Raw genomic sequence first — 13814 nt, 5'->3', positions numbered from 1 at the left:
AATTCTCCTCTTCAAACATTTAATTACTTATGTAATAATAAATTTTTATGTTTGAAATAATTTTACCTAGGCTCTGATACCATTTCATTGCCCCCAGTAAATCAATCATTAAATTTAACACATATAAGGGTATTTTTGTCATTTTTTATATTAGGGAGTTTGAATAAAGTTTTTTGGGTATAGAGAGTGAGGATAAAGTTGAGTTTGAGTTTAGGTATTTATCACCAACTTATCCAATAATTTATCTTCACTTTGACAAATGTATTTAATCTGTCACTTAAAGAATATTTATTTTGAAGCTATATGCTAATATAATATATTTTAATTTTAAATTAGTTTTTATTTATTCATTTATTTAAAATTTATGCCGACCTACAACAATTATACATTTAATTGCTACAATTTATTTATATATATATTATTCAATTCATACAATCTAGCTACTGGTTGTTTGCTTATTAAATTTTAAAATAATAAATAATATTTATTTTTGTGTGTGTGGCAGATTGACCACAATCAAAATATTAGAAAAAAAAATTTCTTCATCAATTACGTACCTTTATCCTTTGAGGCATGCGTGCATTTTCAAGTGTGTAGTAGCTCAAATTCAAAACATGATAACGAACATGACAGAATTGTACGAGATTACCCAAACAAAGAGAAATTAATCTAAAACCCAAGAATGCCAATTATATCATATACTAATTGGAATTGGTATTATTATTTACATTTAAAAGAGCAACATGCAAATATATATTATGATATGGTAGAAATTATTGCATGCATGTGTTTACTGCAAGAGCACACTCTTCATTTACTCCTCCCCTAACCAGTAACCACCTCCTTCCTCCCATCCGCCTATTAAACTTATTACCTCCATCCATAAAACCACCATGGATCCCTAACAGTACACCAACACACTTAGAAATGGCTGCAGGTGGGCGGCGGCTTGACGACTCAAGGTTTTCCGTGGCGGCGGCGGTGTTGGTTCTGGGCGCAAATTTCAGTCTTGCAAGGGCTGCCTTGGTGCCCGCCATGTTTATATTCGGCGACTCTCTTATAGACAATGGCAACAACAATGACATGCCTTCTTTTGCTAAAGCCAATTATCTTCCTTACGGCATTGATTTTAATGGCGGTCCCACTGGAAGATTTTCCAATGGTTACACCATGGTCGATACAATTGGTAATGTATATATGTAGATCAGTATTTTATTGTACAAAGATTTGTATATCATGGATCCAAGCCAACAATGTTTTCGTACAGCCGAATCGCTTGGACTTCCACTCATTCCTGCTCATTCTGTGGCTTCCGGTGATCAAGCGCGGTTTGGTGTTAATTATGCCTCTGCTGCAGCTGGTATTCTTGATGATACAGGCAGAAATTTCGTGAGCAACTGATTTTATAACTTGGTTTCTTTATTGCATATGCTGTAAGTTAGATTAAGGTGGGAATTAATTGTGGGACTTTGATGGATGATGTACAGGTTGGTCGGATTCCATTTAATCAACAAATCAAAAACTTCGAGAATACTCTTGATCAAATGACAGGAAATCTTGCTGCAGAGGACTTAGCAAAGTGCATTTTCTTTGTTGGGGTAGGCAGCAATGACTACCTCAACAACTACCTCATGCCAAATTACGATACAAAGAATCGGTACAATGGTCAACAATATGCAGATCTCTTGGTTCATCAGTATTCCCAGCAACTCTCAGTAAGACACATGTTGGGGTTAATTCCCATTTACTAGAATTCTTGAGGAAAAATCAAAGCTAGGATATATGTCTCAAATTCGAAGTCCTTCGAGCAAACTCCTCATCGTTTCTTTATTTTTGTGTTAATGTGAATGCAGAGATTATATAATCTTGGAGCTAGGAAATTTGTAATAGCAGGGGTTGGATTAATGGGCTGTATTCCAAGCATTCTTGCTCAAAGCAGGGATGGCACATGTTCACAAGAAGTTAACCAGCTTGTGCTTCCATTTAACGCAAACGCAAAGGCTATGATCAACAGCCTCAGTTCTAATCTGCCAGGCTCTAGATTCATGTACATCGATATCGCCAACATGTTTCAAGATCTCCTAGCAAATGCTAGATCATATGGTACTGAAAAGATGAATCCATTTCTATGATCAAGACTTGAAGTTAATTATTTGAAAGCATTGTCTTGTTAATTTTCAGTATTCTCTATGTCATAGGATTTAGCGTGGTGAATCGTGGGTGCTGTGGCATTGGGAGGAACAGAGGGCAGATCACTTGTCTTCCATTACAGACGCCGTGTCCGATCAGGAGACGATACATATTCTGGGATGCATACCACCCGACGGAAGCGGTTAATGTCTTGTTTGGTCAGAGTGCCTTCAATGGAAATGCGGATTTTGTTTATCCCATCAACATAGAGCAACTAGCCAATCTTTGAGAGAATTTCACCTGTCTTTTTTTATAATAGCTAGCTAAATGGATGTACTTCTAACTTGTGATGGCAGAAAGATTTAGGTATTTTGTTATGGAGGAAAGTAAGAATTCATGACTACGATTGAGTCCATTGATTATAACATTTCAACACGAACAGAGAGAAGTAGCAAGCTACATAATCCAGATTAACATTTTACATATTCAAATCAAACTCAACTATAGTGAAACTTGAATCTTAAAGCATGGCTAACTGCTGTATATTAATCGGATAAGCAAATGATTTAGACTTGGAACTGTAAGCGTTCTTGGCGAGCAAAATGTTGACGTTTTCGGTGGGATGAAATGCATCCCAGAAAACGTACTTACCGCGATCTTCGCATGGCGTTTGAAGAGGAAGGCATGTTATCTGGCCATTGTTTTTTCCCACTCCGCAACAACCCTTGTCAAACACTTCGAATCCTATCCCCAAGTATTCACAAAAGAAAACTACAGTAAGAATTTGGAAAAAAAGATTTCATCCAATTTTCAATCACCAAAAGGATTATGAAACTCTATGTGTAAATGTATGCACCATAAGATTTTGCGTTCAGAATCAACTCTTGGCTGGCTTGAGATGAATCCAGATAAACGAACTTCGCCCCTCGAAGCTGACCTTTGTTGAATCTATCGACCAAGTTCTTAAGACCGACATCAAAGAGTTCAACAGCCCTGTTGATTTCTTCATTACACTTGCTGTCATTGCCATTGTATCGTGCTAGATGGTACGGTATGCATCCTATATTTCCAACTGATGCCACCGCCACTTTTCGCGCTCCCAAGTTGTATAATTCCTAAAGACACAGACACTCACGCGCACATATACATATACACATACTTGTAAAAGATCATTATAAACTAATGAAGAAATGCACAGTACCGTTAACTGTTTCGAATAATCTTGAATGAGAGCAGCTGCATAAGCACTAGGGGTGTAGTTTGAACTCGTGGAATAGTAGTCGGTCATAAAATAATTGTTGAGATAGTCGTTGCTTCCCAGTCCAGAGTAAAATATGCACTTGTTAAGATAGTTTCCTGCTGCAGCAACATCTCCTTGAAAGAACCTAATCATCAGCTGCACAGTCCTAGCAAAGCTACCAATTTGTTGGGTCATTGACATGTGATCACCCTGCATTATATGATCAGATACTCAAGATAAAAATCTAATAGACATAGCAGTAACATGCAGCATTGCAGTTAATGTGTAACGACCAAATTATTTCCAGTTTCGTCGCGAATCCCGGAAGCTCCTGACGCATAATTTACTCCTCGAAGTATTTCTCGGCCCATAGTCCTGGAGTTTGGTGGGATGTAGTTTGGAAAACCCAACAGTTGAGCTGAAAAAAGAAACAAAGACAACTAAGCCATATAATCAATCTTAGTAATTAGCATACATGTTCTACAGAGATTACATATACAGGAATATAGTTGTTCTGTTGTTAGATAGTACCTAAGATATCGACGAAAGTACGGCCATTGGTGAAGCGTCCGGTGGCGCCTTGCGAGAAATCAATGCCATAAGGATCGTAATTTGATCGAGCAAGAGTGAGTATCTCGTTGTTATTGCCGTTGTCGACCAACGAATCGCCGAATATGAAGAAGCAAGGCACTTGGGGAACTTGATCGATAGGCTGTGAAGAAATTATTGCTAAACACCACAAATTCAGAACAAGCCACAAACCACTCAACTTTTCCATATTTTGTTCTAATAATTCATACTGTGTATGCATGCATGAATGTAGCTGCCTGTATATATATGCTGAAAAGGCAGTCTTTTTAGCTGTATTTCACGAATGCTTTCTGTATGTGCGTTGGAACAGCAGTAAAACATCTTATGTCTCGTGATTTAGAACAATGGATTGGGTGTGTAGTTATTACGATTTTCTTTAGCAAAAATGTGTGGGTACAATTTCAAGATTTTCACTAAAAAAAAGGTGATGTATGGTGCCTTATCTTTAGCTTCTTCGGAAACATAACATTAGTGTTCATGCTCTTAATTTGATGCGAGGTGAGATTTGTTAAGAGAGATTCATGGATTTAGGAGATTGAAATTGAAATTTTAAAAATTTACCGAAATACATCAAATTACAACCGGATTAGTTGGATTATTATGCATCGTTTGGTTCGTGTGATAGGATAAGTAAATGATATATAATAATAGTGATTATAAAATGAATAGTAACGATAAATAACACATAGTGATAGATTATATGAAGTTTGACATGATTTTAAATTGCTTGATTATTTTTATTAATTTTATTGTTATTACTAAAATAGTCTCGTCATATATTAATTAGTAATATATTCTTAAAATGATTGAATAAATAAATAAATAAATAATTTAGAATTTATTTATTTAAAAATTTATAATAAAATTAAAATATTATATTTATGATTAAAATTTCATTAATTTCAATTTTTGAAAACAATCAAAATCGATTAATATTATAGAAAATATTTAAAATTCGATAATAACATAAATATGCATTTATTTTGATAATCAATTAAAATAGTAACACAAATTTGAATAAAAAATAATGGTTAATAACAATGATAATATTACGGTTAAAAAATAATATAATAAAAATTAAAATATTATCAATAATAATCAAATTATTTATAATATTAGTCAATTTAAAAACTATATTTAAATAATAATAAAATTTTTGAATTTATAATTATTTTAAACTTTAGAATATTAAAAAAATTCAATTAATCAAATGTCATGTGGGGTCTTTAGCTCATAATCGTTATTACAACACAATCTGATTAGGGTTAACTAATTACAGCGGAAAACGAGTTTAAAATTTCTTTACAATGAGCCCAAAATATTTCTTTTATAATTAAAATACTAAAAATAGTATTTAATCTCACATCATAAACATGCCCACACGTAATCAAAACCAATCATATACAAACAACTCATATCCTCGGGACATGTCCCGGTATATAAATACATATACGTATATACTGGGAACAAAATATAAACCTCAACTCAAACTGTGACTCCCTCCAGAAGTACCCTATCCGGTCTCCTGATATCTTGGAGTACCTGCCATTGTCCACACACAAAGACAATAACAGCCCCCCTTGGGGCTGAGCAAAGCTCTGTATGAAACAACCATCATATATACCACAAGTATCTAAACAATGATATATGGTATACAATGCATGTATGTCGTAGAGGTATCAGGTCAAATGCCCATCCATTGAGCACATGTCAAAATCAAACGAATCGCTATCAAATCAATGCTCGAGCTGGCACACCGGCCTCAATAAGGGATACTCGTATGATAGCGTCGACGAAGCGCCATCAAATCCCAAATCTCAAATCAATCGTCGTGTTTTAAGGGTCATTGTAGTAGCCCGAATTCCAAATTGGGTAATTAACGGATTAATGGTGATTAAGAAGGTTTAATGTGTAATTTTGACCGAGTCATGATCGGACGGACCGAAGATGGTTCGGAAGCACCGAAGAGTTCGGAAGGTCCGAAGTGGGTTCGATGGATCCGATCATTAGGTGTCAAGAGTTGATCGACACGTGGGAGTTCGGACGTTCCGAAGTGTAGGTTCGGTGGATCCGATCATGAGGTGTCAAGAGCAGCTGGACACGTGCATGTTCGGACGGTCCGAAGTGTATGATCGGAGGATCCGATCATGAGCTGTCAAGAGCCAATGGACACGTAGCGTTCGGACGTTCCGAAGTGTTGTTCGGAGGATCCGAACATGGCCTATAAATAGTGCTCGAATTCCTCATTTTGGTATTGCCATTTCTTGAGATTGAGTCTTTAGTGAGAGATTTGGAAGGTTCTAGGGTAGTTGTTGGTCGAGCGATAGCCAGGAGCTGCCAGGAGTGGTAGCGTAGCGACGTCTGAGTTACGAGGCAATCGACATCAAAGGGCTGTCGACGGACGAAGGTAAACCCTAAACCCTTGGTAGTACTAGGGAGTACTGGTTTTGCTAGTCGAGCATGGTAGTATTGATTGAGTATGTTTTTGATGCGTAGGCTTGTTCTAGACCTGATTAGCGGTGTTGCGTAAGGCTAGGCTTGCTGTGATAGAGGTACGAAAGTACTATCCGAGATATCCTGGTTGAGTATACATTCTTATATGTGTTGCATGATTATGTGGTGCATTGATATATGTCATATGATGCATGCTATTATGTCACGTTTATTACTGCACGTTGCATTTCATGTTGAGCCGTATCTTCTTCGAGATAGCCTTTACTGTTGAGCTGTATCTCTTTCGAGATAAGCTATATCTTGGGGCCGCTCAGCCCTGTCTTGTGGACGCATGGACACCGAGAGTACACAGTGGCCGACGGGTCGGGAGGGCTTCGGTGGTCCGGGACATTTTAGGTCCACGTCTGTCTTGTAGTGGATGCAGTGACCCAGAGGTGTACCGCGCGGCACTATCCACTTGGCGCCTCTAGACTGAGCATTGTTGAGATCCTTTTGTGACTCCTGTTTCTTGACTACCCCGGTATCATGATCATAGCATATGCATTTCATATAGGTCTGTATACTCATACTTTTGTACTGGGCGTTCTTATCGCTCACGTCCTCGGTTTTGTTTATTCTTGGACACCCCATTCCCACGGGGCAGGCCTCAGGTTGGACAGCTCAGGAGGAGCAGGAGGAGGACGTTGAGTAGCTGGTGGGTTTAGTTTATCGGTATTGTTTTGATTCGATTGGGTTGTATAACTATTTTTGTTGACTTTTCCGCTGTTATCTCTGATTATTGTTAATTAGGTTAATTGCATGCTTAGTTCTTGACTAGTAGGTGATTCTGGAACGGGTCACTACATTTATGGTATCAGAGCATGCGTACGATTTTGGGATATAGATTTCTGTTTTGGGATTTCCGTTGACCAATTTACTAGTTTCCCCATTCTATTGTTGTAGCAATGGCTGACCACTTTGGTGATGAGAGTAGTCAGGGAAGTGTAGGTCGTTGGGGTGACCAGGACGATTTGTTAAGCGTCATAAGTTACCGCATGTTTCTCTAGATGTCATTCTTTCTGTTTCTACTCCGATGGATCATTCGGTTTTAGCCAAGCGTCTAGTGATGGGTTGTCCCTTAGATTTTGAGGGTAATGATGTTGTTATTTCGTTTTGTTCATCCTCTAAACTTGATTTCGAGGACGAAATCGTTTTAAGGGGGGGAGAATGTAGTAGCCCGAATTCCAAATTGGGTAATTAACGGATTAATGGTGATTAAGAAGGTTTAATGTGTAATTTTGACCGAGTCATGATCGGACGGACCGAAGATGGTTCGGAAGCACCGAAGAGTTCGGAAGGTCCGAAGTGGGTTCGATGGATCCGATCATTAGGTGTCAAGAGTTGATCGACACGTGGGAGTTCGGACGTTCCGAAGTGTAGGTTCGGTGGATCCGATCATGAGGTGTCAAGAGCAGCTGGACACGTGCATGTTCGGACGGTCCGAAGTGTATGATCGGAGGATCCGATCATGAGCTGTCAAGAGCCAATGGACACGTAGCGTTCGGACGTTCCGAAGTGTTGTTCGGAGGATCCGAACATGGCCTATAAATAGTGCTCGAATTCCTCATTTTGGTATTGCCATTTCTTGAGATTGAGTCTTTAGTGAGAGATTTGGAAGGTTCTAGGCTAGTTGTTGGTCGAGCGATAGCCAGGAGCTGCCAGGAGTGGTAGCGTAGCGACGTCTGAGTTACGAGGCAATCGACATCAAAGGGCTGTCGACGGACGAAGGTAAACCCTAAACCCTTGGTAGTACTAGGGAGTACTGGTTTTGCTAGTCGAGCATGGTAGTATTGATTGAGTATGTTTTTGATGCGTAGGCTTGTTCTAGACCTGATTAGCGGTGTTGCGTAAGGCTAGGCTTGCTGTGATAGAGGTACGAAAGTACTATCCGAGATATCCTGGTTGAGTATACATTCTTATATGTGTTGCATGATTATGTGGTGCATTGATATATGTCATATGATGCATGCTATTATGTCACGTTTATTACTGCACGTTGCATTTCATGTTGAGCCGTATCTTCTTCGAGATAGCCTTTACTGTTGAGCTGTATCTCTTTCGAGATAAGCTATATCTTGGGGCCGCTCAGCCCTGTCTTGTGGACGCATGGACACCGAGAGTACACAGTGGCCGACGGGTCGGGAGGGCTTCGGTGGTCCGGGACATTTTAGGTCCACGTCTGTCTTGTAGTGGATGCAGTGACCCAGAGGTGTACCGCGCGGCACTATCCACTTGGCGCCTCTAGACTGAGCATTGTTGAGATCCTTTTGTGACTCCTGTTTCTTGACTACCCCGGTATCATGATCATAGCATATGCATTTCATATAGGTCTGTATACTCATACTTTTGTACTGGGCGTTCTTATCGCTCACGTCCTCGGTTTTGTTTATTCTTGGACACCCCATTCCCACGGGGCAGGCCTCAGGTTGGACAGCTCAGGAGGAGCAGGAGGAGGACGTTGAGTAGCTGGTGGGTTTAGTTTATCGGTATTGTTTTGATTCGATTGGGTTGTATAACTATTTTTGTTGACTTTTCCGCTGTTATCTCTGATTATTGTTAATTAGGTTAATTGCATGCTTAGTTCTTGACTAGTAGGTGATTCTGGAACGGGTCACTACAGTCATGTTATACCAAACATAGTATTGTGTTCACAAACCCCAGAATCTAATCAAATCATATCAGGATATCCAAGAATCATAGCTCAACGTGCATGTCATGTATCGATATATGCACCAAATGATGTGTGTTAACAAAACATTTATTTTATACATCGATATTCAAATCTCAATGTCATGTATGCCACATAAACTCAACAAATAAGGCATATAGACGCATATTCTCAATCTAATCAGTCAAATCAATCCAACATATATCATATAATACAGATACATGTCGTATGTTACCCGATCGCAACATACCTCAATTCTTCGTTTCCAACTGATGTAGCTTGAAGGTATCGGTATAATACTTTATCTATATCAATAACATACTCATTCCAATCAATAACATAATCCAAAATCATTAATATGAGTTTCAAATATCATTTGAAACTTCAAAAATTCATATCAAATCCAAATCAGATCATAATTTAATTCCGACTTCAAAACTTAGTTTATTATCGGTTATTCTACTACATATAGGAATTTAAAGTTCAAATACATGCTATTCCAGCACTTTGATATTTAGAGCTGCTGAAACTAGAAGAAGTTTACCTCAAAAGGAAGCTCTCAACGCGATGATTCCGAATATATAATTTGTTTCGCATTTAGACAGCGTTTCTAAGTCGATTCGGACGAAAGAAATCAATTCTCTAACTTTCCTCTCGAAGCTACGGATGAAAAGGAAGAAGGAAATGAACAGAAATCTTAATCTTATCTCCACCGCTCTCGCGCTCGGTCGGTAGAATTCTCGCGCCCGAGCACGAGACGTTCTGCCCCCGAGAAATATTTGTGCCACGCTCGGGCGGTCGAAAGTTACCGCTCGGGCGCCGCAAAGTTCTGCCTGAACCCTAAGTTTACATACCTTGGCGCTCGGACGGTTATTTTCTACCGCCCGGGCGCCACACGTTCTGTACAAATATTGATATTTTTTGTACTATATTGGCGTCCGGCTTCTCCACTCGAGCTCTTACAACGCCAATTCATATTCAATATACATTTTCTCAATTCCATTGTCATGATATACATCAAATACATAATCATATGACAATTTCATAAATTATCGATAATCACATAAGATTTACGATAATACGGTACACTCCACTCGAGCTCTTACAAAATCAATTCATATTCAATACTCATTTTCTCAATTCCATTGTCATGATATACATCAAATACATAATCACATGACAATTTCATAAATTATCGATAATCACATAAGATTTACGATAATACAGTACACAGTCCTTACACGTCATCCCTTCTCCCCAAAACGATTATATAATCACCAGCAAGAGGAAAATATTATAAACAGTATGGGCCGGGTGCGGGCTGAACGGGCTTTTCACAATTTTAATCATGAACATCAGACACATGATGTACACCAAACAAGGCCTTGGGTGTATAGATACACTAAAACATCCTTAGAATACTATCAGCTGCATAATTTTCTCTTCTTTTTTCCCTTATTTTATAGTGCATGTCACGCCCTAAGACGGGTCATCGATGTTGTTTAACAATTTATAATCATGAAACAACAAGCCACATAATAGATAAAATAGTCAAAAGCAAACTATTACATAATTCAGGAATGTTTTACAGAGAGTAACATAATACGGAAACGATAACGTAATAGAAAATAATTCTAAAATTTATGTTTCGAAATTTCATGTCTTGAACTTGATCACCAACCCGAAAACATGTGTTGTTCATTATCTTCCAATTGATCTTCGTCGTTATCTAGGGAATGAAGTAAGAGAGTGAGTGTTTGGAGAAATACTCAGCATGCGAGGATCAATCGAGCAAAAGAATATCGAAATTCACATATAATATGGGTTCAAGGTTGATGTTAGTATTGGTTTGATGGGTCAAAGTGTTTAGAAGAGGGTTGAATAAACACTTTAATATTTTTGGCTCTTTTCAAAATATGAATAAATTTAATGATAAAATGAATTCAATAATCTTGTTGTTGATATCAATCAGTTAAATAGTTTTAAGTGCGAAAATAAACTAACTGATAAATTGAATACTCAAAGAATAAATGAACTGCTGAACACAAAGATTTTTATGGATGTTCAGAGACTTCAAACGCTCATACATCACCCCTTCTATCACAAGGATATGTTTTCACTAAAAGACTTTGATTTATTACTGAAACTGTAATAACCACTTCAGTTTGGTTTTAAACACTCTCAAACTGAAACTCTTAGATTCTTATAACTTATCGGTAAACAAACTGATTTTCTTTCGTAGAACAACTAATCTCAAAAGAACGAATATTTCAATGTAAAGTGCTAGTGATTTTGCTCAAATGATAGCATGAATGCTATGAATATATCCATGAAATATGAACTTTTTGTAAATATCGTAAATGATCTTGTACAACTGAACTTTCACTTGTTCTCTCTTTCAAGAATTCTCAATTCAAAAATCAATAAACTTCTCATTGAGCTCCTCAGCTATTTATAGGCTTTGATTCCAACTGTAACATTGAATGCATTAATTAATACATCCGTTGACATCTCCTTTCTGAGTGTGTCAACATTCTTCTGAAAATAGTACGATGTTGCAGTCTGCTATACGGCGCTCCTTTTGTTAGTTGCAGTTTGCATAGTATGATTTATCGAATTAAAGCTGGTTTAACTGATGACGTGTCAAACTGACTATTCAACTGATCAGTTGAACTGGCTAAAGGCGCCCTGTTCACTTCTCACTACAAAAAAGGGCTAACGACAACGGTTTTTCACCGTTGTCGTAGGTCATGTAAAACCATTGTTAAAGGCCCTATGGTTAAAGGGTGCGCTCAAAGACAACGGTGAAAAACCGTTGTCGTAGACGTCTAAAGACGACGGTGAAAAACCGTAGTCGTAGGTCTTGAAAAACTGTTGTTAAAAGCTCTGTGGTTAAAAAGTACGCTCGAATACAACGGTGAAAAATCGTTGTCGTAGAGGTCTAAAGACGACGGGAAAAAACCGTTGTCGTAGCACTGAAAAATCGTTGTTAAAGGTCAATTAGGGACGATTTTTCTTATTATTTCTGTCGCTAATTAGCGATGGTTGTTCTTATGATTTCCGTCGCTAATTAGACTGTCGCTAAAATTAGTGACAGACTTTATTCCGTCGCTTATTTTAGCGACGATTTTTAAAATTAGCGACGGATTTTTCATAAAGTCCGTCGCTAATTTTAGCGACGATTGTGATGATGTCCGTAGCTAATTGTTTCAGTAAAATAAAAAAATTACTTTTAATAATTTAATAAATATAACACAATTCATGATCTTAACTAACACTTAAAAGTTTAAAATAAATTGAAGGGAAAAAATTTACACTAAATCAAAATTAAAATCGTGTAAGAGAAAAAGTTTAAGTGTTGTGAATTGATGTGGAAGAAAATGGAGTGGGAAGGCTGGTATTTCTAGACACGTTGCGACGAATTTTGATTAGCGACGGTATTTTTTTAGCGACGGTAATTTTATAAACCGTCGTTTTTAGCGACGGTTAGTCATACACCATCGCTATTAGCAACGGTAATAAAAAAGTGTCGCCTTTAGCGACGGTTATTGTTAAACCGTCGCTAATTTATAATTTTTCGCGAAGGGTTTGGATAAACCATTGCTAATTTAAAATATGCGACGGTTTTAATCACGGTTTTCTCAAAACCGTCGCTAAAATCCTACTCGTTATTGAGGATCGAAGTTATTGAGGTTTTAATCACGGTTATTCAGGATCGAAGTTGAGTTTAGAGGGGGGGTGAATAAACTCTACTCGTTTTTCCTTCTCTTTGTATGAGATACTAAAATCCTGTTGGAGATAGTAGTATATCTTGTTGCGTATACCTTCACCTAGATTACAATAATACGTTCGGAAACAATCTGATGAAGTAAGTGAAAGACAATAATGACAGTAGGCAGTAGTTGTTTATGGAAGTTCGAAGATGAAATCTTTTACGTCTCCCCTTCTTCTGTTTCCAGAAGATATAACTAAAAGACTTTGGATATTACAATACAACTCTTGTACACACCCACTTCAGAAGAACTTACACCTCAGCCTACTGAAACTCTTAGTTACTCAACTCAAAAAGAATGTGATACACAAGGTTCTGAAAAGACTCTTTTCAGATTACAATCTCTTCCTGATAAAGTATAAGTGTTGTAAAAGATTGTGAAGAGAGTAAGAATCAGTAGCACAAGATGATCTTCAAAAGATCAGATATTTGCTATGAAGCGTGTGCTACTTTTCTTTGTGTTGAACTCTAAGTAATCAAGGAATTTCGAGGTTGTCTCGTTGAGTGAAAATAGCTTTGATCCTTGAAAAGATATTATGCGTAGAGTTGGTATCGTGTAAGGGTTTGTTCCATGTATATATACGACTGAGTTCAACGATCATAAAAAGAAGATGTCTTTAGATCTCTGATAGAGTCAGCTTTATTACCAAAAGTGGTTCGTGCAGAAAAGTTATAAAACAATCAGTTCTGTTTTATACTAAACTTTGTTAAGTGCATTAAATGACTCCGTATAGTATTTAATGCTGCAATTAATACTGGTACTTGGTAACCTTAACGGTAACATTTAAAGTATTCACGTTAGGCAACATCTTCTACTGATTCTGTTTTTCTATCCTTTCAACTGCTTTTGTTTTACTAGAACAGTAGCTTCTGATTTCTTGTTTTCTACTGTTTTCTTAAGGAGTGCTACTGGTCTGCTG

The 13814-nt window shown here is 37.5% G+C and overlaps 2 protein-coding genes across 2 annotated transcripts; one reads left to right on the top strand and one right to left on the bottom strand.

The window, feature by feature from the left end:
* Nucleotides 1-835: 835 nt before the first annotated feature.
* Nucleotides 836-2430, top strand: LOC140837502 (GDSL esterase/lipase At1g71691-like). The gene is made up of 5 exons (XM_073203720.1): nt 836-1186; nt 1268-1389; nt 1488-1715; nt 1854-2103; nt 2199-2430. The coding sequence occupies exons 1-5, from the start codon at nt 928-930 to the stop codon at nt 2417-2419; spliced, it is 1080 nt and encodes a 359-aa protein (XP_073059821.1). The 5' UTR covers nt 836-927; the 3' UTR covers nt 2420-2430.
* An 87-nt stretch (nt 2431-2517) lies between these two features.
* Nucleotides 2518-4182, bottom strand: LOC140837501 (GDSL esterase/lipase At1g33811-like). The gene is made up of 5 exons (XM_073203719.1): nt 3902-4182; nt 3664-3788; nt 3332-3580; nt 2987-3245; nt 2518-2874 (listed from the first exon to the last, which is right to left on the bottom strand). The coding sequence occupies exons 1-5, from the start codon at nt 4179-4181 to the stop codon at nt 2651-2653; spliced, it is 1137 nt and encodes a 378-aa protein (XP_073059820.1). The 5' UTR covers nt 4182; the 3' UTR covers nt 2518-2650.
* Nucleotides 4183-13814: the final 9632 nt, after the last annotated feature.

The sequence above is a fragment of the Primulina eburnea genome, chromosome 7 (assembly GCF_022965805.1).
Source record: "Primulina eburnea isolate SZY01 chromosome 7, ASM2296580v1, whole genome shotgun sequence".
Taxonomy (NCBI): domain Eukaryota; kingdom Viridiplantae; phylum Streptophyta; class Magnoliopsida; order Lamiales; family Gesneriaceae; genus Primulina; species Primulina eburnea.
The sequence above is the reverse complement of the archived record's forward strand: the minus strand, read 5'-3'. Positions and strand labels throughout refer to the sequence as shown.